Raw genomic sequence first — 26,553 nt, forward strand, 5'->3', positions numbered from 1 at the left:
AACACATAGTCGTAGATACACTAAATAAGTCTTGCTGAAAGCACAACGTCTCTTCCGCAGTTCCTGATATTCAATTCTGTACCAGACTCAGGATAAACCTACTTTCGTCATCAGTTTCTCTTACTACCTTACTACTATTTCTGGGGTGCACTGCCTCTCTCTTTTCTCGTAATTGGGAGATTCCTGTCCGTCCGTGATTGTTGCATTGCCAGCTGTTTCCATTTCTTTGCGATTATTGACGAGATTCCAGTCCCCTTCGTTTACCTAAACATATTCTAGGTATTTCACATTATTATGTAGCATGACGGGTGAGGAAGGAGTGGTATGTACACTCATTACTGTCCAACGATTACTACATCGCAATGAAAACGCTGGTGTAGTTTCGTTTAAGATATTTGAATAAATTCAGCCAGATCACATGGCATTGGGCCTCCTAACCATCACATGAAAGTAGATTATCGGGACAGGGAAACAGGGCTCTTTACACAGCTCCATTGTTATGATTAATCATTTTCACCCGCTCTTTTGTACTCTGAGACCAGAACTCAAACAAAAACACATGTTAAAGACCTGGTGCGTCCAACAGTCGTTCATCAGGACGTGCAGCCTCGCATTCGTCTCATCGTGCAAATGCCTACTGTGATGTACCTCTTGCATGTCTTGCTTTTATGTTTTAATTTTCTCTAAAGGCAAAAAGAAAAGGTGACGCGGTAGCCCAGCATAGAGCTTGTGCCTACCGTCATGTATTTTTGATTTTAAAGTGTTGAAAACATAATTTTCCTGTTCCTCGGTAAGAGGAAGGACTCGCTCTCTGTAAATGAACGAAGTTTTTTTTTTCTTTATTGTGATTTCATTCCCCTGCCCCATATGGGCAGGGGAGGGCTGTCAACCGAGTGACACGACAACTAAAACAAGAATAAAATGATACATACATAAGGAGATAAAAAAAGGGGAACACGAAACAGAGTAAGGGGAGAAAATGGAGGTAAAAATGCACTGTCATGTAGACGTTCATGGGGGACAGTTAAAAAATTCACCAGAAAGTTAAAAAACACAGTTGGCGATTCTTAAAACACAGAGAAGACACTGAATGCACATTCACAGGTTAAAACTTGGCCACAGTATTAAAAACACTCCAAAACAACACACTTAAAACCCACTTGGAGCACACACGACGAAGAATAAAACTACCAGGTGGAACCTGCCGAGGGAAAGGTCAGAGAGGATGGAAAAGGAGGGGAGAGCATGGGGCAGCTGGGGAAGCGGCGGGATGAAGAGAGGAGGGGCAACCATGGGTTCACGAAGAGTCAGGAGACACATGGGGCGGGAGAGGAAAAGGGAAGACAGGGCAGGAGGGAGTGTAGAGACACTGAAAGGAGGCAAAAGAGATGGAGGGGGAGTGGGAGGGGAAAGCCGCTCAGAAGGAGGGAGGGGGAGGAGAGGGAGCCCTGAGGAGGAGGCAGGAAGAGGGGGTTAGAGTTGGTAGGGAGGGTAGATGTCAGGGCGAAGCTCATCATCGGGGAGTGGTAGACGGTGGATGTTGCGTTGGGAAAGGAGATGGAGGGTGTGGAGATGGAGAGAGAGAGGGACACAACGGTAAAGGCATGGCAACTGGTTGGGGGTGGAGAGGAAGGGAGACACCAGGGGGTGAGGGGGATCAAAGTGGCGGACAATATATAGTGTGCGGATGTGTTCAAGGAAAAGGAGAAGGTGGGGGAAGGGGATGAGGTCGTAGAGGATGCATGTGGGGAACGGAAGGTGGATGCGGAAGGCGAGGCGGCGTGCATGGCGTTCGAGGATTTGGAGGGCTTTATAGAACCGGGGAGGGGCATAAATCCAAGTGACGCTGGCATAACAAAGGATGGGGTGGATCATGGATTTGTAGGTGTGAAGGATGGTGGAAGGATGCAGACCCCACGTCCGGCCGGACAGGAGTTTCAGGAGGCGGAGGCAGTTGTGAGCTTTGTTTTCGATGGTAAGGAGATGGGGAGTCCAGGTGAGGTGGCGGTCGAGTGTGAGGCCAAGGTATTTGAAGGTAGGAGTGAGGTGGATAGGACGGCCATAAATGGTGAGGTAGAAATCATGGAGGCAGAAGGAGCGGGTGGTGCAGCCTATGATGATCGTCTGGGTCTTGGAGGGATTAACACGGAGGAACCACTGGTTGCACCAAACGGTGAATTGGTCAAGGTGGGTTTGGAGGGTACGTTGGGACCGTTGAAGGGTAGGATAAAGGGCTAGGAAGGCGGTGTCATCAGCGAACTGGAGAAGATGAACGGGAGGGGGAGGTTTGGGCATATCAGCAGTGTACAGGATATAGAGGAGAGGGGAAAGAACAGAACCTTGGGGGCACGCCGGCAGAGGGGTAGAAAGTACGGGAGTTGGAATTGTGGATAGTCACATAGAAGGGACAATGGGAGAGGAAGTAAGCAACGAGACAGACGAAGTTGATGGGGAGAGCATAGGTCTGAAGAGGAGCCCTGGATGACAGACACGGTCATAGGCGTTCTGGAGATCAAGGGAAACAAAGATATCGGAGCGATGGGAGTTAAGTTAGAGGGAAAGAAGATTGGTAAGGTTAAGGAGCTGGTCGTCAGCAGAGAAGGAAGGCCGGAAGCCACTTTGGGTAAGAGGAAGGAGGCTGTGTTGGTTAAGGTGGCGATGAATATGGCGAGAGAGGATGGCCTCAAAGACCTTACTGAACACGGAGGTGAGGCAGATTGGACGCTAGGAAGAGGTAGCAGAGGGGGGTTTGTAAGGTTTAGGTAACAGCAGGACACGGGAAGTCTTCCACAGATCAGGGTAAAATCCGGTGGAGAGGACGACATTGTACAGGGTAGCAAAGACAGACAGGAAGGATGGAGGGGATTCCTTGAGGTGATGGTAGGTGACGCCATTATAACCAGGGGCGGCGTTGCATTTGGAGCACAGGACGAGTGTGATGTCGTGTGTGGTGATGGGAGTGTTGATGTCTGAGGGGCGTAACCGATCCAAGTACTGGAAGCTAGGGGCGAGTGGGGGGACAGAGGTGTCAGTGCAGTCAAGGGCGGTGGGGAAGAGGGAGTAATCAAAATGGGGATCGTCAGGAATGGAGAAGACCTCGGATAGGTGGGAAGCAAAATGGTTAGCCTTACTGAGGTTGTCAGGAAAGGGTCGATCGTCATGGAGGATGGGGTAATGCAGGGAGGGATGGCTACCAGTAAGGCGGTGGAAGGCTGACCAGTACTTGGAGGAGTTGGCAGGGAGGGTGGAGTTGAGGCGTGTGTCCCAGCGTTTCTTTGCTGTAAGGAGGTTCTGGATATGTCACTGTAATTGCCGATGGTGGATGAGAGTATCCCAGTCACGAGTGCGGAGGAAGGAGCGGTAGAGTCTGCGGGATTCAGGCAGAAGAAGGACGGCCTGTGGAGGAAGCGTAGGGTGGTGAGGGTGGATGAGTTTAGTAGGGACATGAGCCTCCACAGCGTCAGTGATGGTCTTCTGAAGGAAGGAAGAGGCATGGCTGATGTCATCAGGGTGGTGAAAGGTGAGGGGGTGGCTTTCGACCTGTAAGGCAATGGATTCCCGGTAGGCATCCCAATTGGCACAGTGGTAGTCATGGACAAACTTTGGAGGGGCAGCTGGGCGGGTGGCTGCAGCAGCGGGACGGGTAGAGGAGATGGTGAGAAGGACAGGGAGAAGGTCACTATCGACAGGATCAAGGACATCAATGGCAATGCGACCAAGGAGGTCGGGGGAAGAGAGGATAACATCGGGGGTGGAGTTACTTTCAGGATGGGTGTGCTGTGGGAGAGGAACAAGGTCACCATGGAGGGTGGCAAGGAACTGATGCCACCGCCGAAGGCTGGCAGGGTCACGGCTGTGGATGTTTAGGTCAGCGGCGATCACATAGGTGGAGAAGGTATGGTCAACATGGGAAATGAAGTCAAAGGGGAGAGGAGCTGCGGGGCGGATATAGATAGTGGCACAGGTGACGGTGAGGGAGGGAAAAAATAAGCTGAGGAGAAAGTGTTCGGTCGGGTCATTGAGGAGGGGTTGTGGCTGGACAGGGAGATGCCTGAGGTGGCCTATAGCGACCCTGCCTCGGGCTAGGGGAAGGGGATTGTCAGTGCGGTGAAGGAGATAAGGAGAGATGCGGACAACATGGTGGGGTTGGAGGAAGGTTTCATTAAGGATGAAGGAGTCAACCTGGTGCTGGGAGAGGGTATGCATGAAGAGGTATTTGTTGGCAGGGAGGGAGCGAATGTTGAGGTAGAGGAGACGATACTGTTGACGTGCCGTGTCGTTGGGGGTGGGAAGGATGTGGGAAGGGGAGAGAGGGGCTTAAACGAGGGTGTCTAGGTGGGTGAAGGTAAAGTGGGCCTGGTTGTGGGAGTATGTGGCGTAGGTGTTTAAGTGGAAAACTGAGCAGGCAGGAAGGAAGTCTGCTGGAGTGTGTGGGGGCGCTGGAAGAGGTGGATGTTCTATAGGACGATGGTGAGGAACCGGATGATGTCTTCTGCTGTATGGGGAGGGCAGAGGGAATTGTTAGGGTGGATGGGTGGGTCAATGGGGCGAATGGGGACAGTGAGTTCAGGATTGGTGGGAGGGGGCTTGGCTTTGCATTTGGAGGAATAGGTGGGGTGAGGTTCATTGCAGGTGTTGCAGGACGTGGGGGAGGTGAGGTTGGAACACTGTTTGAGGAAGTGGGAGGCTTTACAATGGGGGCAGGTGGGTGGGTTCTCTCAGTTTTGGGTGAGGTGGTCATTGTACAGAAGACAATGCTGGCAGCGGTAGGACTGAGGAGGGGAATGGGACGGGTCAACAGGGTGGCGGCGGTTGAAAATCAGGGCTCCCTGCGTGAGGAGGTGGTCGATGGAGGAGGCAGACTCTGAAAATATACACAAGAGGAAAGTAGGGCCAGAGGAGTTGTAAATGTGATGGGCAGAGCGGACTTCCAGGGCGGGGTAGGCATTCAGTTCCGCCAACACCTCAGCCTCCATGACCACAGGGCTGAGTTTTGTGATGACGGCAGTGAGGGTCGGCGGACGACGAGGTGGTTGGGGCTGACGAGGAGAGGAGGATGTAAGGAATGGGGTGAGGGATGTGTGGGGCCCAAAGGTGATGCAGAGAAGGCGCCGGAGGAGATCAGTATGGAAGGATGGAGAGGGAGACTTGATGAGAACAGAGTCTCTGCGAGGGATATGTTGGGTAATGGGTGCACTGGGGATGTACTTCCGGATTTCAAGGGCGAGGGTGCGGGCATCCAGGAATTTAGGATCAGGGTTGGCTAGGACAAAGGTATACAGGGAGGGAGCCGGAGAGGAGGGAGGTTGGGTGGTATCCATAGCGGGATCAGTGGGAGGTGGGGCGGGCTGTGGCTTCTTGGATGAGGGAGTAGAGGAGAGGTCGCCACTGGGCCGTTTGGAAGATTTTTTGGCGGGTGTTGCCTGGGACTAGAGATGAGGGACTGGATGGATGGGGAGGTTGTGGGAGGCAGGGCCCTCTTGTGAGGCAGTAGCACTGGATGAGAGGGTAGGACGCTCTGTGGCGGCGACTGTGGCGCGGCGGGCGGAGACTCTGGCAGGGGAAGTAGTGGTAGTCGCAGGGGGGAGAGGTGGAAAGTCGTCTCGGCGGGCGACAGGAGCGGGAGGGGGTTTCGGGACAGGGACAGAGGCAGGGGCAGGAGCAGCAGCAGGTGCAGTAGCAGGGGTAGGAGCAGGAGTGACGTACTGGTGGGGATATAGCGATGGAGAGGAGATAGATGGGAGGAGACTGTGAGTAGGGATGTGGATGAGACGGGTTAATCCCAGAGGAAGCACTCCATGACGTTACAGTGGGGGCAGGTGAAGGGGGGGTTAGATGATGGTGGTAGTTGGGGCGTACATGATTACAGGCAGCAGCGAACACCGAGAGACGGCGGCGGCAGAAGCGGCGAGCACCGAGAGACAGCGGCAGAAGAAGCGGCGAAGACCAAGAGACGGCGACCAGGCGGCGGCGGCGGCGGCGGGGGGGGGGGGGGGGGGCAGCAGTGACGGCGTGCAGACGGGCAACAACGCAACAGGCACGGTTGGGGCTCTTCCACGTCGAAGATACACCCTGAGAGTAGCCCAGGCAGTGCGAGTCCTCGATGAGGAAGTTAGGAAATCCAACCCTCGAATGCCAAATGAACGAAGGTAGACGCGCTTTATTTGAGAGCGTAGTCGGCCAGTTTGGTAGTGAGAATAAGTGAAAAGTATGTATTTTTGATGTGCATCCAATAAAATGTTATTTTACTAACTGAAACATTACATGAGTTATTATTCCAAGTGGTACAGTGATATACAGGGTGGTCCATTGACAGTGACCGGGCCAAATATCTCACGAAATAAGCGTCAAACGAAAAAACTACAAAGAACGAAACTTGTCTAGCTTGAAGGGGGAATTCAGATGGCGCTATGCTTAGCCCGCTAGATGGTGCTGCCATAGGTCAAACGGATATCAACTGCGTTCTTTTAAAGTAGGAACCCTCATTTTTATTACATATTCATGTAGTACCTAAAGAAAGATGAATGTTTTAGTTGGACCACTTTTTTCGCACTGTGATAGATGGCACTGTAAAAGCCACAAACATATGGCTCACAATTTTAGACGAACAGTTGGTAAAAGGTAAGTTTCATAAAATTAAAATACAGAACGTAGGTACGTTTGAACATTTTATTTCAGTTGTTCCAATGTGATACATGTACCTTTGTAAACTTATCATCTGAGAAAGCATGCTGTTACAGCGTGATTACCTGTAAATAACACATTAATGCAATAAATGCTCAAAATGATGTCCGTCAACCTCAATGCATTTGGCAATACGTGTAACGACATTCCTCTCAAGAGCGAGTAGTTCGACTTCCGTAATGGTCGCACATGCATTGACAATGCGCTGACGCATGTTGTGAGGCGTTGTCGGTGGATCACGATAGCAAATACCGTTCAACTTTCATCACAAAAAGAAATCCGGGGACGTCAGATACGGTGAAAGTGCGGGCCATGGTAAGGTGCTTCAACGACCAATCCACGTGACATGAAATATGCTATTTAACCGCACGCGAGCTATGTGCCGGACATCCATCATGTTGGAAGTACATCGTCATTCTACCATGCACTGAAACATCTTGTAGTAGCATCGGTAGGAAATCAGCATACATTGCACCATTTAGATTGCCATCGATAAAATGGGGGCCAGTTATCCTATAATGCCACACCATACATTAACCGGCCAAGGTCGCTGATGTTCCACTTGTCGCAGCCATCGTAGATTTTCCGTTGCACAATAGTGCATATTATGCAGGTTTACGTTACCGCTGTTGGTGAATGACGCTTCGTCGCTAAATGAAACGCGTGCAAAAAATCTGTCATCGTCCTGTAATTTCTCTTGTGCCCAGTGGCAAAACTGTACACAACGTTCAAAGTCGTCGCCATGCAATTCCTTGAGCATTCTCAACACCGACGTTTTTCAGATTCCCGTATCTCGCGCAGTTTGTCTGCCACTGATGTGCTGATTAGCTTCGACAGCAGCTAAAACACGTACTTGGGCATCATCATTTGTTCCAGGTCGAGGTTGACGTACTTAAATAACGTAACTATCCGGCGAACGGTCTGGACACTTGGATGATGTCGTCCAGGATACCGAGCAGTATACATAGCACACGCCCTTTGGGCGTTTTGTTCACACTTGCCTTACGTCAACACGATGCTGACCTTTTTCGCAAGTGGTAAACGGTCTATTTTAACATGGGTAATGTATCACGAAGCAAGTACCATCCGCACTGGCGGAATGTTACGTGATACCACGTACTTATACGTTTGTGACTACTACAGCGCCATCTGTTACAATGGGAAAAAAGTGGTAATATGTTATAAAAAATGTGGTTTCCAAAAAATCGCAGTTGATATCCGTTTGACATATGGCAGCGCCATCTAGCGGGCCAACCATAGCGCCATCTGGTTTCCCCCTTGATGCTAGACGATTTTCGTTCTTTGTAGTTTTTTTGTTTGATGCTTATTTCGTCAGATATATGGCCCGGTCACTATCAATGGACCACCCTGAATAAGAATCCAAGAAGGCCACCTGTGTACTTCGTAGTTATAACGAAAACCCGATTACAATATCACGGACACGGTCAAGATTGTGTAGGTGGATACGGTGTTCAGATGTAGTATTATTAATTGATAAGCATAAATCTTCAAGAAGAGAAAGTCTATATCGCATCTCCGGTGGTAATCCGGAAGGATACCGCCCTTCGATTGGCCTTTCGGTTCTAATCGAAGCGTTAGGTATATTGCAGGTGCCAGCCACCCTGCAGCGGTCCAGCCAGCAGCCAGCAGCAATCCCAGCCAGCGGCGGTCCCAGCCAGCAGCCAGCAGCGGTTCCTGCCAGCAGCCAGCAGCGGTTCCCGCCAGCAGCCAGCGGCAGTCCCAGCCAGCAGCGAGCGTCCAGCAGCAGTCCCAGCCAGAGTCCAGCAGCAGTTCCAGCCAGCAGCCAGCGGCCAGCAGCGTTCCCAGCCAGCCTCCAGCAGCAGCAGCAGCAGCGTCCCCACTGGCCAGCCTGCCAGGTCGCCTCCCCCGCCAGCGGCAGCAGAGTGGGGCTTCGGCCCCTGTCTCTTTCATTGTTCTCCCTCCCTCTTACTCTGTGCCTCTCGTCGCCTTGCCCATCCTTCGTTTGCTTCTTTGTCCTGTCCTGTGTCTTTCCCCTTATCGAAATGTCGACCCCCACCACCACCACTACTGCCACCACCACTGCCATCATATACACGTCCCCCTCTGCCGCCACCGCCACTATCACGTGGTGTGCTCCACCACTCCCTCCATCTGCTCCTCCCATTTCTGCGGACCCCACTAGGGTGGTCGCCCGGTGGGCCATGGCCCATGCTCAACTCTCCCCTTAGCCTTCATCATCATTGTCATCACCGTCGCCTTCGCCATCACCCTCACCCTCTCCATCGCCGACTCCAGCCCCGGGACCTGCCACTCCCCACCACATTCCAGTCGCTCCCATCCCTCACACCTCCTCTGCCGCTGTCAAGCGCCCCAGTGGCACCCCTGCCTCCTCTACTCCCAAAAAGGCTCCACCTCATCCCCCTTCCCCAGACCATGATGCCATGGATGTCTCCCCGCCTGTCCCTGCCTCCTCCCCCTCCTCCTCCTCCTCCACCGCCTTCTCCTACCACTACCTCCTCTCCTGTCCTGATCCCTCCCTTCTTGAGGCCCGGAACCTCACCCTCTTCCTTCACCAGAATTTTCCTGGTGCCCTATCTCCCTCCTCAGTCCTTGCCGTGATTCGGTCCTCATCTCCTCCCCCAGACCTACCCTCCACACAGATCTCCTTTCCCGCATCCCTGTCACCCACTTTGGCCATAATGCCTATGTCACCTCTGCTCCTTCCCCGCCTCCTTCCCGCCAACCCCAACCCCCACATCGCCTACCGACCCTCACTGCCATGATCACTCTGCTCAGTCCAGCGATCACGGAGAAGGAGGTGTTGGCAGAGCTCAAGGCGCATCCCCATTTGGAGGTGCGTGCGGTTTGCTGCATCCATAACTCAGCCGGCCCCACCCGCCTTACGCAGGTCTTTTCCGAACACGCCCCCTCCACAGACCGTCTCCTGAAGGTGGGTGCCCTTCTCTTTCACCAACACTACCAAGTTGACCCTTCCTGTTCCCCTCCTCAGTCCCTCCACTGCCAAAGGTGCTTGTGGAATAATGCACACCCGACATTTGAGTGCCGCAAGGGCTCCAGCTGCCCGCACTGTAGGCAAGCCCACTTTTTATGGCAGTGCCCAAATCTCCAGTCCCCCCCCCCCTCCTGTAATACCTGTAACTGCCCTCATCCTACTTATTCCCAGAAATGTAAGGCCTGGCCCCCTCCTACCACTCCTGAACTCACTGTTCCTGTCCACCCTCTGGACGCCCTCACCCCTCCCAGCAATTCCCTTCGCCCACCCCTACCGCTGAGGACATCATCAGATTGCTCACCATCATCCTCCAAAATGTTCACCCTTTCCAGCGCCCCCACACCCTCCAACAGATATCCCTCGCCACCCGTTCCGTTTTCCACTTAAAAATGTATGCCACCTGCTCCAACAACCAGGCTCATTTCACCTTCTCCCGTCTTGACACCCTTGTCTAAATCCCTGTCATGGCGCGACAGCACCATATCCTTTTCAACAACATCCGATCCCTTCCCGCCAACAAGAACCTCTTCCTGCACACTGTTGCCACCCACTGCGTGGATGCCTTCTTCCTCAATGAAACCTTCCTCCAACCCCACCAGACTGTCCACACTTCGCCCTACTTCCTTCACCACTCTGATAATCCCCTCCAGATTGCGCGTGGTGGAGTTGCCATTGGTCACCACCGCCAGATCCCACTTCGGCTCCACCTTCTTCTTCCCGACCCCACCGAACACCTGATCCTTAGTCTCTTTTTCCCCGGTCTTACCGTCACCTGCGCCACCATCTATGTCCACCCTAACGCCCATCTTCCCTTCGACCTCCTCTCCCACATTGACCGTACCTTCTCCTCCTACATGATTGCAGCAGACCTCAACATCCATAGTCATTCCACCACCCAGTTACAGCGGTGGCATCGGTTCCTCTCCTCCCTTCAAGGTGACCTCATCCCCATTCCCCAGCAAACCTGTCCCGAATCCAACTCCACTCCTGATGTTATCTTTTCCTCCCATAACCTCCTTGGTCGCATGATGGTGGATGTCCTGGAGCCTATTGGTAGCGGCCATCTCCCTGTCCTCCTCACAGTTTCAGACAGTCGTCGCCCCCGCCCCGACCCTGGTAATAACCCTCCCACAAAGTACGTCCATGACTATTCCCGTCCCAACTGGAATGCCTACCGGGATACCCTGTCCACCCAGGTCGATAGCCACCCCTTTACCTACCACCACCCTGAAGATGTCACCCATGCTGCCTCCTTTCTCCAGCAGACCTTGCCTGAGGCCGTGGAGGCCCACATCCCTACTGTCGCCATCCACCCCCACCGTCCTACCTTATCCCCACAGGCCATCCTCCTCCTCTGTGAATCCTGCCGTCTCTACCGTGCCTTCCTCCATACGCGTGGTACAGACACACTACGACGCCACCGGCAACTCCACCGACACATTCGTAATTTGCTCGTGGCTAATAAACGCCGGGACTGGCTACCCTACCTATAAACTCGTCCAAGTTCTGGTCAGCCTTCCATCGCCTTACCGGATCTAAACCCTCCCCCTACTATCCTCTTCTCCATGATGATCACCCCTTCCTTGACACCCTTAGTAAGGCCAATCACTTTGCCTCTTACCTCTCCGATATTTTTTCCATCCCCGATGATCGCCAGTTCGATTACTCTCTCTTCCCGGGTGTCCACGATCAAACTAACACCTCTGTCCCTCCCCTCGCACCTGGTTTCCAGTACTTGGACAACATTGCACACACGGAACCCAATGCCCCTATAACTACACAGGATCTCATTGCTACACTCCGCACAAAACGCAACACTGCTCCTGGTCACGATCGTGTCACCTACCGTCACCTTTGTGAAGCTCCTGTCTCTTTCCTCTCCACCCTGACCAGGCTCTACAATGTAGTCCTCTCCACCAGTTACTACCCCAACCTGTGGAAAACCTCCCGTATCCTGATGTTCCTTAAACCTGTTAAACCGCTGTCCGCTGTCTCCTCCTACCGTCCCATCCGCCTTACCTTGGTCTTCAGCAAGGTCCTGGAATCCATCCTCACCCGATGCATCCACCAGCATCTCCGCCAGCACCGCCTCCTTCCCATTACCCAGTGTGGCTTTCGGCGGTCCTCCTCTTCCGACGACCTTCTCCTTCACCTCACACATCTCCTTTCCGAACAGCTTAATTCCCGTCACTCCGCAATCTTACTCTCCCTGGACTTCGAACATGCTTATGACCGTGTATGGCATTCCGGTCTCCTCTTCAAGCTCCAAACCTTCATCCTTCCCATTAACTACGTCCATCTGATCAGCTCCTTTCTCTCCCACCGTCCGTCCTACACCACCATCCATTACAAGGATTCCTACACCTTTCTTCCCTTCACCGGTGTGCCCCAAGGCTCCGTCCTCTCCCCCCTTCTGTACCTTTTGTATACGGCGGACATGCCGCCGCCGTCACTGCCCCCCCCCCCCCCCCGTCCACCTTCTCCAGTTTGCCGATGACACCGCCTTCCTCGCCCTTGCCCCCACCGTGCAGCGCTCCCAACATCTTCGCCAGTCCCATCTTGAGCAGTTCACCGCTTGGTGCAACCAGTGGTTGCTCAAGGTCAATCCCTCCAATACCCAGGCGATCATCATAGGCAAATTCACCCCATCCTTCCGCCTCCTTGATTTCTATTTCATCATTTATGGCCATCCTATCGCCCTCACCTCCACCCTTACGTACCTTGGCGTCACCCTTGACCGCCGCCTCTGCTGGACCCCCCATCTCTGGACAATCCAAGCCAAGGCACGCTCCCGACTCTGTCTCCTGAAGCTCCTTTCTGGCCGCACATGGAGTCTGGACCCCTCCACCATATTCCACACCTATAAATCCCTCATCCGCTCTATCCTTTGTTACGCCCATCTGGCCTGGATCTCCTCCCCCTTACCTTTTATAAATCCCTTAAAATCCTTGAACGCCATGCTCTCTGTCTCGAGTATCACATCCGTCTCCCCTCCCCCACGTGGATCCTGTACAATCTCATTCCATTTCCCCCACCTCCTCCTTTTCCTTGAACAGATACGGATCTTGTACACTTCTCGTAAACTCGATCCTCCTCACCCGCTTGTCTCGCCCATCTTCTCCCACCCCCGCCCGCTGTCGTGCCTGTATTCCCATGTCCCACGTGGTCTCCATCTCTCCACCCTCCTTACCCTCTCCCAAGGTGGCTTCCGCCAGCTCCCCCTCCCTGATGATGTCCTCCTCCCCTCCATCTACCCCTCATATCAGCTTTGATCCTCCCCCCCCCCCACTTCCTGTGTCTTTTCCTTTAGGCACCCCCCATCCCCCTTCCTCCACCCCTCTTCCCCCAGGCTTCCCCTTCCCCATTCCTCCCTTTCCCCTATCTCCCCTGCCCGTGGCATCTCTGCTCTCCCCTCTCCCTCTCCCACCTTCCCCCCTCCTCCTCTCTTGGCAGGTCCCCGGACTCGCACACGCTCAGTGAACATTCGCACGCCGGAGATCATCGCCATCAGTGTCTCGTGTGTGTGCCTTCGTTTTGCGTTTAGTGTTCTTTCGTCGTCACGCCACCACTGTTCACGTGTGCCGTCGCCGTCATCCATGTTATGTGCGCCGTGTCAACTAGTGTTAGTGACTTTTCTCGTCCAGCGCGAACGGCTCCATGTTTTTTGTTTTTCGTGTCTACAGTTTTTGCCCGGCGTTTTTATTGTTTTATCTGTGCCACCTATATGTAATACTTATTGTACCACTCAAGGCTGACGAGCGGCGTAATATACTGCTGACAGCCCGCCTTTGTATAAGGTGATCAAAATAACAATAAAGAAAAAAAAGTCTATATCGTCCATTCAGAACTAATGTGATTGTTTATCCATTTACAGACAGAGCCCACCTTATTGTGCTTGTCCTACTCACCGAAAAATTAATCTCATTATTTCATATATGTAAACACACAAAATTCATCTTCAGAATATTGTTCCACAACATTTGAAAGGCACTATCGAATTGTGTAAGCCATGTATCTGGATGTGACTCAGTGTTCAGGTCAGAGAGGAGTGGGTACTTTTGCACCGTCACAAAGTGATGCATCTCATCTTCACTCAAATCAACTGAGGCAGCCTCCTCGTGCACACTAATACGTGTCGGCTCTTCTCAGAGCATCAGAACCACGTCATCGGTTCCTCGAATTCCTTCTGTTCATCCCTCATTCTTTTCCGCCCAGTGCTATCTACCTCATTACTATCACCATAATTACTTTTGACAGATCGTTGGCGATCCGTGTCCTGCTGAAGCACACGCATTTACTTCCAGGTCCTATTGTTAATCTCTGCTTGCATCTGTTCAGTTCAACGGTGTCTGAACTTAAGGAGGTTTCTCTTACGGTGACGGGAAAAGTGTGGTCAGAGACTTCTTCTGCTCACAACAACAACTGCTCGCTGCCGTGATCGGTTGCACTAGTTTGTTTGCCATGTATTACTTCACCTTGTTGTTGGAACAATTCACTATGTTGCCGTAGTTGCTCCTCGATATTCTGTAGCGTCACTTTTTGTTCCTCCATCACTTCAGTGATGACATCACATACGAACACTGCGTCGACCAAAAAATTATTATTCCTCTCGCCCAACTCTCTCCCTAAAATGATGAACTGATATTCTGCTCCCTCGAATTTATTTTTCACCGCTTCAAACCATCAGTTGATCGTTTATATGTAAGTTGATATTTCTCTCTCTTGTCTTCAATATAGCCGCGAATGAAAAATCGTGGAAGAATTATGAAGCACGCAGTAATCTCATACTCCTCACGACTGAACAAATAACACTTGCAACTTTTCATGCACACGCGTATTATTCACTGTTCAAATTAGAACTGCTCCAAAAACGATGTCCATACTACAGTGGAGTATTTCAACCTAGCAGTCTATTTTTGCAACATAGAAGTTGCACTATCCCTGTAAGAGAAAATGACGCATTAAAATTTTCCTATCTAATGCTTCCCTAAACACATGCTGCGTCTAGAAGAATCATAGCAGCACTGCCAGATACAATTTCGCTTTACAACAAGGGCTTTGGGTACCTGACAGTTAGCTGTGTACAAATACCGTGTTTAACCTTACATTCTCGGTCCTGTGTGCCAAATCATCCGAAGTTCCATGAATATTAATTAATTATTACCAGTAGTCTATACCCTAAGGGGAAAACTGCACAAAGGAAATTTAATTAGTGAGCTCCAACACGACCAATTGAGATATTACACTGTACTAAGCACTTCACGGAATTTTCTCTCACAGTAAAACGTGTCTATACATTACAGAATGGGGGATAGCGCGCTTACATCCATAATGGGACGAAATTTAATGAAATGAGTACACATATACAGATCAATCTATTTAATAAATGGAGAGTACGTCTGAAACCGCATATATGTACAACTCATATACAAATAGTGGTCCTACGATTCCGTATGAGCAAAAGATAATATAGTAGCAATTGTCAGCGGAGAATTGAATGGGTTATGAAAAGCGCAATATGGACGCACAAATTATTCACACAGAAATATTATAAAGCATTTACCATTACTAAATGAATCACCAAGCCAGCTCGTGACTCTGAGCGAAGAGAATCATAAAAATTAACAGGAACACGATACATGAAATGGGTCGTGACGGATCACTCTTTGAATTCGGTTTCATCAGAATTTACGTAAAACTATACTGAAATCATCACTCTTGGTAATTCCGCAGTGCTCCTAGGAGCACTCTTATAGAGAAACCTAAGTCGATATGGAACTAACTTTCACTGTAAAATAACTTCTCACTGTTTTTTATTTCTTTATTTTGGCTTTGGGTTACAAGAACCATACAGCCAACAACGGTTATAAAGTGCCAAAGAAACATAATCACAAAAAGGAGAATACCACAAAATTACGAAGTTAGCAGATAAACATAGTTTTTACGTAAAATAAAAACGTAATTACACAAACACCAGGCAGCCGACGGGAGTGGTGGCAGTGACATTGAAGCAGAATTACAGATAGCACTATACAGCAACATTATGTCAAACATACATATGCTCGTGTAGAAAAGACGAAGCAATAAAGGGCAAACACCGTACATCATACGGTAAGTACAAGAATAGCTGAAGAACGGAACTGCAAATAACATCATGTAACAATGTGAGAATTGTAGCATATAGATAGATGTACTTAAAAGAAAAACCCAAAATGACAAACACAATACAACCAACGGTATGCACAACAGTGCCAGTAAAACAGTGACACAAAATCCACAAAAGAGCAATAATGAAAATGTACTGTACGAATAGAGGCCCGTACGCAAATTAAAACATTGAAACTGGACTGATGCCATATGAAAATGAAACCCTCGGCAACTCAAAAACTGAATTTGGATGTCGGTGGCTTTCAGATAGTCCATGAGCAAGTTATATTTATCAAAACGGTGGAGCAAAACAGGAACACTGGTAGGGAGGTGGTAACCTCTCGCAACCAATTTCTTATACAAGTCTGACTGTGCAGTCGTGCATTTGGAACATTCCACTATGATGTAGTGAAGACCCGCTACTGCCGTCGTGTCCTTATCACAACTTCCAGACGTGATAATCTTCAACCGATATAGGTGCGAGGGGTAACACCCGTGCCCCAGGCTCGCGCGAATGATAGAAGACACAGGACGTCTACGAAGCTGCGCCGAGGGGAACCATTGTCAAGAAGAGATGTTCGGTTGCATTGCCGCCAAGTGGCCACTCTTAGAGTGCTGAGAGACTTGCCATTCACAGTTCCATACGTGATAAGCAGCCTTCCTTATCGTCGATGTGAAATCCGTATGAGGGATCGGCGTTGGACGAACTGCCCCTCTTCAATATGCCTCTTGGCAAGGTGGCCAACAGTTTCATTATGAAGAGTAGCATAATATCCTTTAATCCAGAGTAACTGAACGACAATGCCCAAGATTTACGCGTCTTTTATGGCCGCAAAGACGTCCAGAACCTACATGTTGGTCTGTCTATCAAACACGGGATGTTGCAATTTCTCCAGTACACTTTGAGAGTCCGTAAGTATCAGGACGAACATGAATTTCCGGGAACCACAATTCACTACTTACTTGATCATGCAGCAGTGACTGCTTACAGACAGCGACTAAACTTGGTAGGGGCTTACTGACCAGTCATCAAGTTGCTTTTATCAGGAATAGCAGGCTTTTCCTCCAGACACGAGCCAGGAAAGGAAATTCCCGATCTTTCCGCAGTAAAAATTTTCCAATCCTTTCAACGGCTGGCATTTCGAAAACAGCATCCCAAAGCTCGGGATCGAAATGGCCAACCGCGGGATCGCACTACTGGGGAAATTCTGTTGTGTGTGGGACAGAGTATAGCGACGACGTGTCGACATCGGAACTGGCTTCGCTACTGGACACCTATGGCAAGAACTTTCATCTAAATTTGCCTAGTGGCATCCATTTCCTACTACACATATAGTCATTCGAAGTGAATGATGATGTATCTTTGGGACAGTTGGTTACAGTTACACGTTGTCTTGTCAATCAACTGTAATGGAGATGAGAATGAAAACACGCAAATTTAGATTTTCAGCGTGATCTTCCTCCGTGGCATGGAATATATGAGCATGAAAAATACGAGCAAATGCAGGCAGAGACAAGACACTCTGCCTACCTAGATAAAGCAAAATTACCAAATTATGCGAAAAATGGATTGATTGGCACCTTTCATACTGAACTGTTTATCTTACACATTTCACTTCTGTATATGGTGGCTTCAACTTGCATATCGCTCTTGGCACGAGCAACTTCCTGCACAGCATATCGCATCCCTCCTCTAAAACCTTGAACGCTTCTAGTTCCTTAACTAAAGCTGATTGAAATTTGATTTAAACTCATTTGAGCAGTGCATCAGCTACATGATAGGAAAAAAACGATATTCTGCTTAAAAATACGTAACTCGTTGTTGTAATTCTATTAAACTATACTTATTGTCCCACGGAAAGAGTAGCTTTTCTTATGTATTCAAATGGCTCTGAGCACTATGGGACTTAACATCGGAGGTCATCAGTCCCCTATAACTTAGAACTAATTAAACCTAACTAACCTAAAGACATCACACGCATCCATGCCCGAGGCAGGATTCGAACCTGCGACCGTAGCGGTTACGCGGTTCCAGAATGAAGCGCCTAGAACCGCATGGCCACTGTCTTATGTATTCCTATCTGTAAAAATATTACTATCACTTGTTATTTTCTGAGTACAAAAGCGACACCTTATCTGATATATACAGGGTGATTTTTTACACTGTGTACAAAATCTAGGGATTGATCGATTAGGGAAGATGGAACAAAAAAGGTCTAATGAACTTATATCCGGAAAAACGTAGTTTCTGTGCTAAGAGACCATTTACTCAATCATATGTTGTTACAGAGACTGCAGTCCAATACGCGCTCTATCATTCAGCCACTGTTACAATATGCATAGTTTCTCCATAGAGCGTGGTACTGATTCTCATACGTTATGCCTGAAACGTCCCCTTTTTGAATAATTATACATGACTGTGCTTAACCTGACACACAATATTTTGTTAGCGCAACGCAATCTGACTTTCAAAAATCCCTACAAAAGAATGACCCTGACTAACATTAAACTATACCTTTCACAAATCACTTACCTCACAAAAATCTTCGCTGCTCAAGCTACTGCAATACAGGAGCGCCACTAATGCCAGCTAAATGAAAGATTCAGACTACTGAAGGCACTAACTACTGATAGGGATAGTTAGCAAATGAAAGATATTAATAGAGAACAAACAATGTATTTACCTTGATATCATCATGTATAAATATAGCAGTTCATGACAAATTACAAATCTCTGCCATCTCTCTCCCCACATCCACCACTGCTGGCGGCTCACCTCCAACTGCGCAACGCTACGCGCTGTTCACAGCCAGCTGCCTAACACTACAATGGCGAGTATTACAACAATGCAAAGCAGCCACAGACTGCACACAGCACAGCCAGTGATTTTCATACAGAGGTGGCGTTACCAATAAAAAACCTAAACAGCCTACTTACATGCCCTAACACCCTCTCCTGCCGTTGTCATTGGTAATGTTGTGTCCGATTCAATTCTCTTGCTGACTCACCTTGTAGTGGATGTGAGGATGATGTTTGGTTTGTAGGACACTCAAATGCGCGGTCATCAGCGCCCCTACAAAGTCCCCATTTTTTTCACAGTCCAGTTTTTTTACAAAGTCCAGTCTAGCCACTGTCTCGAACGGTGATGATGAAATGATGAGGACGGCACAAACACGCAGTTCCCGGGCAGAGAAAATACCCAACCCAGCCAGGAATTGAACCTGGGTCCCCATGATCCAGAGGCAGTAACGCTAGCGACTAGACCGCGAGCTTCTGACTGTGGTGGATGTGATACAGCGTTGTACACAACGGTTTCGTATTCAGATCGAGAGCTTGCCGACATGGTGTTGAATTACGGAAAGGCAAATGGCAACGGGTGGCGGGCAGCAAGGCTGTATCAGGGGCCCTATCCCCGGCGGCAACAACCACAGCGTTCAATGTATGCAACACTTCCGCCGTTTGTCTGAAACAAGGTCGCATTAAGTGGATAGGTCGTGCAGGACGGGTTGCTTGGCCCGGCAGGTCTCCGGATATTAACGCCCTGGACTTCTACCTTCAAGGCGATCTCAAGGAGCTCATTTATGATGTTGCAACTCAGACTGTAGTACTACTACAGGAACTAAATTAAAAGGGCTACACAACTGTGCAGAATGAGACGCACGGAGTCTGCAATGTTGTGAGAGTGGTAAGACGTGGACCACGTCACTGTCTTCGCCCACTTGGAAATGATGTTGAACTTGTTCTAGGGTTGTGATGAATTTCGTGCACCTTCGTGTCGTTGCATTCTGAGACCAATTAGTTTTTGTTGTTGTTTGTTTTGCACTTGTGATCCCTACTCTACTGCATATGTCGAAAATAAAGCAGTTTCAGGCAAAACTTGACATTTTTTTATTACATTCAGGGTGTCCCACCTAACTTTACTGTTGTATCCTGCCTAGTCGTGAAATATGGGGTGCCTAGGAAACATGCTTTCTCGGATCGCTAAACAACGTTCAAACAATTGGTATTATTGAATTTTATCACGAAATGAACAATGGCAATACCTAACTTTGACAATACACCAGAAGTGTTGCAAGCAAAGGGCGACGTGCAAATAAGAAATCTGTTCAGCAGATACAATTTCTAAGTCGCTGATCTTGAAGTGCCTAATCTTGACGCTGCTGTACAAGCGGCGAGTGTGTCCTCTTCGCATAGAGACTGCTGCCGTCGCGTTGCCGTCCTGGAAAGGGGATCGGTCAGCTTGCAATTGGCTGACGTCTTCTTCACAGCCCTCTCTGCTCCCTCGTTTCCGAAAGACGTGGCAGCACTTGACTTTACGCCGTAACATTTACCAACACACACATTACGAAATCGAACAAAATGTGAAAAAATGCAATTTGCCAGAGATGCACCTCTGTCACACAATGGGCAGGCATGCAAAATCCTTACAAGTAAACAAACATCACTTTTGATAAAAGTTATGTTTTTGTAGATAACATACATATGTTTTTAACTAAAACAAAATCTAGAGGTAGAATTAGTCATGGCAGACTTGGTTTTTCTGCTCTTAATCTAATACCTTTTCGAATACTTGCGCTTTGAATACTGCAAACGGCGTCACGGTTTCTGCCCTAACCCTTATTGTCGCAGTGCGGGTTGCCTGTACTATCCTAAAGATTGCTGAACGCAACCCTTGCTCTCCGCATTACGGCAGAAACTGTGGCGCCGTTGCCATCCTTTAAAGTCTACATATTGCAGAAAATAAAACGTTTAGAGCAATGAAAACAATCTGCCGTCAGTAATTGTACTTCTAGTTTTCATTTCAGTAGGAAAAACATAGATGTGCAAATTTAAAGAAACGTAATACAGAGTTGAAAGTGATGTTGTTTACATTTTTGGATTGAGATTTCCAACCCATTGTGTGGCCCCCAGACATAGTTCCATCCCTAGTCAATTGCATTTTTCGCTTTTTGTATCGTTTCGGAAATATACGACTGTGATGTGGCTGTTAGGTGGGACACCCAGTGTATGTATCGACGTTTGTTGCAGAGACTGGTAGTTGACCGTAACATTGATACGAAGGCCTGTTGAAAAGTAAAGTCTCTGAACTTTTTATCTGAAAACTCTTAAAGCTGTTTAAATAAAACAAATATTATTAACAATCTGTATCTTTATTCTTCATGTCTACATACTTGCTTCTCAATATAGTCACCCTAGAGAACATATTTCTCCCAACTTGAGATCAGTTTGTTGATACCATCACTGTAGAACGTTTGCCTTTATTTACGTAGCGACAACCACACATCTGCTTACGCCGCCTCATGACTATCAAAGTGAAGTCTTTGAAAGTGTTCTATAAGTTCTGTAAACAGGCGAAAATCGTATGATGCCGAGTCGGGACTATACGACGGACAATCGATGACCGTGAACCCAATGTGTAGAGTTGTTGAAGTTGTGGCTGCGCTCGCATGTGGTCTAGCATTGTTATGATGAAGGAGAGAGTGCTCCATGTGTGGAAGAACTCCTCGAATTCGAAACTAAATTGCAAAGGGCTACAAATACGTACGCATGAAGAATAAGGCTGTTGTATCGTAATGACGTTTATTTTATATAAATAGCTTTAAGACTTTTCACATAAAATCTTCGAAGACATTACTTTTCAGCTTGCCCTTGTAAATGCGACGTAATGTGTGCAAGTAGTAGGAAAGATCCGTTATTGTTGTTTACACCAATGGCGATATATCGCTGAAAAGAGTAATAAATGTATGATACGTAGGAGAAACCATTCGAACAACCATATAACACTAGATGCAAGAAAAACAGATGCCAGGCTGAGAGCCATCACAAGAATATTAAGGAAATGTGACTCAACCCGAAGAGAAGTGGCGTATGATCGATTCTTGAACGTTGCGTATTAGTCTGGGACACTTGCGAGATTCACGGGGCCCACATAAATGTCTCCAGGAGGGGAAAAAAATTTAAAACCCTTCATATTTGGCATAACTGGTTGGGTGAGTTTGAACACACACTGTGCTGCAAGAACTAAATATGACACAACTGAAAATACTTATAATTAGCTACTTAGTAAGCTTAATATCCCCCCCCCCCCCCCCCCATGAACCATGGACCTTGCCGTTGCTGGGGAGGCTTGTGTGCCTCAGCGATACAGATGACCCTACCGTAGGTCCGACCACGACGGAGGGGTATCTGTTGAGAGAACAGACAAACGTGTGGTTCCTGAAGAGGGGCAGCAGCCTTTTCAGTAGTTGCAGGGGCAACAGTCTGGATGATTGACTGATCTGGCCTTTTAACACAAACCAAAACGGCCTTGCTGTGCTAGTACTGCGAACGGCTGAAAGCAAGGGGAAACTATAGCCGTAATTTTTTCCGAGGGCATGCAGCTTTACTGTATGGTTAAATGATGATGGCATCCTTTTGGGCTAAATATTCAGTAGGTAAAATAGTCTCCCAATCGGATCTCCGTGCGGGGAATACTCAAGAGGACGTCGTTATCAGGAGAAAGAAAACTAGCGTTCTACGGATCGGAGCGTGGAATGTCAGATCCCTTAATCGGGCAGGTAGGTTAGAAAATTTAAAAAGGAAAATGGATAAGTTAAAGTTAGATATAGTGGGAATTAGTGAAGTTCGGTGGCAGGAGGAATAAGACTTTTGGTCAGATGAATTCAGGGTTATAAATACTAAATCAAACTGAGGTAATGCAGGAGTAGGTTTAATAATGAATAAAAAAATAGGAGTGCGGTAAGCTACTACAAACAGCAAGTGAACGCATTATTGTTGCCAAGGTAGACATGAAGCCTATGCCTACTACAGTAGTACAAGTTTATATGCCAACTAGCTCTGCAGATGATGAAGAAATTGATGAAATGCATAATGAGATAAAAGAAATTATTCAGGTAGTGAAGGGAGACGAAAATTTAACAGTCATGGGTAACTGGAATTCGAGAGTAGGAAAAAGGAGAGAAGGAAGCATAGTAACTGAATATGGATTGGGGTTAAGAAATGAAAGAGGAAGCCGTCTGGTAGAATTTTGCACAGAGCATAACTTAGTCATAGCTAACACTTGGTTCAAGAATCATAAAAGATGGTTGTATACATGGAAGAATCCTGGAGATACTAGTAGGTATCAGATAGATTACATAATGGTAAGACAGAGATTTAGGAACCAGATTTTAAATTGTAAGACATTTCCAGGGGCAGATGTGGACTCTGACCACAATCTACTGGTTATGAACTGTAGATTAAAACTGAAGAAACTGCAAAAAGGTGGGAATTTAAGGAGATGGGAGCTGGATAAACCGACTAAACCACAGGTTGTACAGAATTTCAGGGAAAGCATAAGGGAACAGTTGACAGGAACGGGGGAAAGAAATACAGTAGAAGAAGAATAGGTAGTTCTGAGGGATGAAGTAGTGAAGGCAGCAGGGGATCAAATAGGTAAAAAGACAAGGGCTAGTAGAAGTCGTTGGGTAACAGAAGAAATATTGAATTTAATTGATGAAAGGGGAAAATATAAAAATGCAATAAAAGGAACAGCCAAAAAGGAATACAAACGTCTCAAAAATGAGATAGACATGAAGTGCAAAATGGCTAAGCAGGAATGGCTAGAGGACAAATGTCAGGTCGTACAGGCTTATCTCACTAGGGGCAAGATAAATACTGCCTACAGGAAAATTAAAAAGACCTTTGGAGAAAAGAGAGTCACTTGTATGAATATCATGAGCTCAGATGGAAACCCAGTTCTAAGCGAAGAAGGGAAAGCAGAAAGGTGGAAGGAGTATATAGAGGATCTATACAAGGGCGATGTACTTGAGGACAGTACTATGGAACTGAAAGAGGACGTAGTTGAAGATGAAATGGGAGATATGATACTGCGTGAAGAATGTGACAGAGCACTGAAAGACCTAAGCCGAAACAAGGCCCAGGGATTAGACAACATTCCATTAGAACTACTAATAGCCTTGGGAGAGCCAACCCTGACAAGACTCTACATCTTGTGAGCAAGATGTATGAGACAGGCGAAATACCCTCAGACTTCTAGAAGAATATATTAATTCCAATCCCAATGCAAGCAGGTGTTGACAGATGTGAAAATTACCTAACTATCAGTTTAATAAGTCACAGCTGCAAAATATAAACTCGAATTCTTTACAGACGAATGGAAAAACTGGTTGGCGCCGACGTCTGGGACGGTCAGTGGAACACGTGAGGCAATACTGACTCTACGACTTATCTTAGAAAATAGGTTAAAGAAACGCAAACCTACGTGTCTAGCATTTGTAGACTTACAGTAAGCTTTTGCCAATGTTCACTGGAATACTTCCTTTTGAATTCTGAAGGTGGCGGGGGTAAAATACACGGAGCGAAAGGCTATTTACAATTTGTACAGAAACCAGATGGCCGTTATAAGAGTCGAGGGGCATGAAAGGGGAGCAGTGGTTGGGAAGGGAGTAAGACAGGGTTGTAGCCTCTCCCGGATGTTATTCAACCTGTATATTGAGCAAGCAGTAATGGAAACAAAAGAAAAATTTAGTGTAGGTATTAAAATCCATGGAGAAGAAATAAAAACCTTGAGGTTCGACGATGACATTGTAATTATGTCAGAGACAGCAAAGTTGAACGGAATGGACAGTGACTTGAAAGTAGAATGTAAGATGAACATCAACAAAAGCAAAACGAGGAAAATGGAATGTATTCGAATTAAGTCTGATGATGCTGAGGGAATTAGATTAGGAAATGAGACACTTAAAGTAATAAAGGAGTTTTGCTATTTGGGGTGCAAAATAACTGGAGATGGTCGAAGTAGGGAGGATATAAAATGTAGAATGGCAATGGCAAGGAAAGCTTTTCTGAAGAAGAGGAATTTGTTAACATCGAATATAGATTTAAGCGTCAGGAAGTCGTTTCTGAAAGTTTTTTATGGAGTGTAGCCATGTATGGGAGGGAAACATGGGGATAAATAGTTTGGACAAGAAGAGAATAGAAGCTTTGGAAATGTGGTGCTACAGAAGAATACTGAAAATTAGACGAGTAGATTACATAACTAATGAGGAAGTATTGAATAGAATTGGGGAGAAGAGAAATTTGTGGCACAACTTGACTAGAAGAAGGGATCGGTTGGTAGGACATGTTCTGAGGCATCAAGGGATCACAAATTTAGCGTTGGAGGGCAGCGTGGAGCATAAAAATCGTAGAGGGAGACCAAGAGATGAATACACTAAGCTGTTTCAAAAGGATGTAGGTTGCAGTAAGTACTGGGAGATGAAGAAGCTTGCACAGGATAGAGTAGCATGGAGAGCTGCATCAAACCAGTCTCAGGACTGAAGACCACAACAACAACAACAACAACAATCTTAAGATAGATGATTTTGGAACGTATACGGTAATTACATTTCAGTGCATTCACATACATTTCTTTGTGTTATTAATGTGGGTATGGACACCACTTTGTGATTTATTAGTTTGAAATTACATCCTCATACGAATGTATCCAGTGTATCCAACGAGTTTGCAATAAAGCTAGTAAACATCAATAAAAATAATTTTATCATACTCCTAGAATATTAGGATGAAATTTAAAACTAAAAATCTTACATACATAAACATACGGAATGATAGAGGAAATCGTGCTTTATCTCAACAAAAATGCCACATTAACATCCCTTACGGGGATACGCTTTTATGCCATCTACAACACTTCGTTAGCCTTTGAAACTTCACATTTGCACTACTTTCATGATACTTTTTTAGTGTTGAATGGAATAACCGTAGTTGAATATAATGTGTTTTGAATACTAAATTTTTTTAGGACGGTAAGGTAAAATGTAGCACAGGGCCAGTATACGACTAGATGAGAGTGACAAACCTCCGGAAACCATCCTCAGGCTTTCTAGTTGAATAAACTGTTAGCACCGTAGGACTGCACCAAGATAATCTTTGTGTATCCAGTATTGTGCAGCATGCCAACTGCAATGCAGGATTCGTAGCCCCTAGACTTTGAGAAGGTCCCAATCTTGGTAAAAACATTTTCTCTATAATTATACACTTCTTCCATCTCTTCTAAAGCAGAAAATGGCTTTTTTTCGACTAATGAGTTTCAGATGTAGTGTGTATGTAAACACATACAGAATAAAACGGCTGTATTCTACTGCAATAGCTCTGTTACGTAAAAGTGGATGCAGAAGCCATAATGGAGTTTCTTTTTTCATAGAGAAATGGCAGACTGCTGTTGTGATTCCACTGTGAATCACTTTATACGTATAAGGGACGGATGATTGGCACGAACACTGCTGACATGGTTACACGTTGGCAATCGACCATGAAATCCGTGCATTGGGTTGTGAGGTCCAAAGACAGAAACGCAGGACTTGCGTTATACTTTGCCCTAAAATTCGGGCTACCACTTTTAAACAGAAATAGAGCCAAGTGGGTCTATAAATATTTAATTACATTCATTATAAAAACAATCGAGTAAATACACTTCAATATGGTGACCATGATAGCACGTAATTGTTCGGTCTTCTAAAATACACAGTCTTCTGCCAAAGATCTTCTCATGTCAAAATAAATTACAAGTTCTTTATTAAATAAAACAAACTGAGACGAGAAGTGAAACAAATACCTGTAATTTTGGTCACTTCAATTAGCACTATTTAAAAATAACGATAATCAGTAGTTGAGTAATAATATATCTCATTTGAACACACTTTTTCAAGAATGTTATTTTTCTC

At 47.1% G+C, this 26,553-nt stretch overlaps 1 protein-coding gene across 1 annotated transcript in view; it reads left to right on the forward strand.

Annotated features, from left to right (window-relative positions):
• The first annotated feature begins 301 nt into the window (after window positions 1–301).
• Window positions 302–26,553, forward strand: part of LOC124777574 (translation initiation factor IF-2-like) — a 124,933-nt gene continuing 98,681 nt past the window's right edge. The window contains exons 1-2 of the mRNA XM_047253066.1: window positions 302–322; window positions 8,295–8,588. Of these exons, the coding sequence (XP_047109022.1) occupies window positions 302–322; window positions 8,295–8,588 (315 nt within the window). The remainder of the gene's footprint in view (window positions 323–8,294; window positions 8,589–26,553) is intronic.

Source organism: Schistocerca piceifrons, chromosome 1, assembly GCF_021461385.2.
Source record: "Schistocerca piceifrons isolate TAMUIC-IGC-003096 chromosome 1, iqSchPice1.1, whole genome shotgun sequence".
Classification (NCBI taxonomy): domain Eukaryota; kingdom Metazoa; phylum Arthropoda; class Insecta; order Orthoptera; family Acrididae; genus Schistocerca; species Schistocerca piceifrons.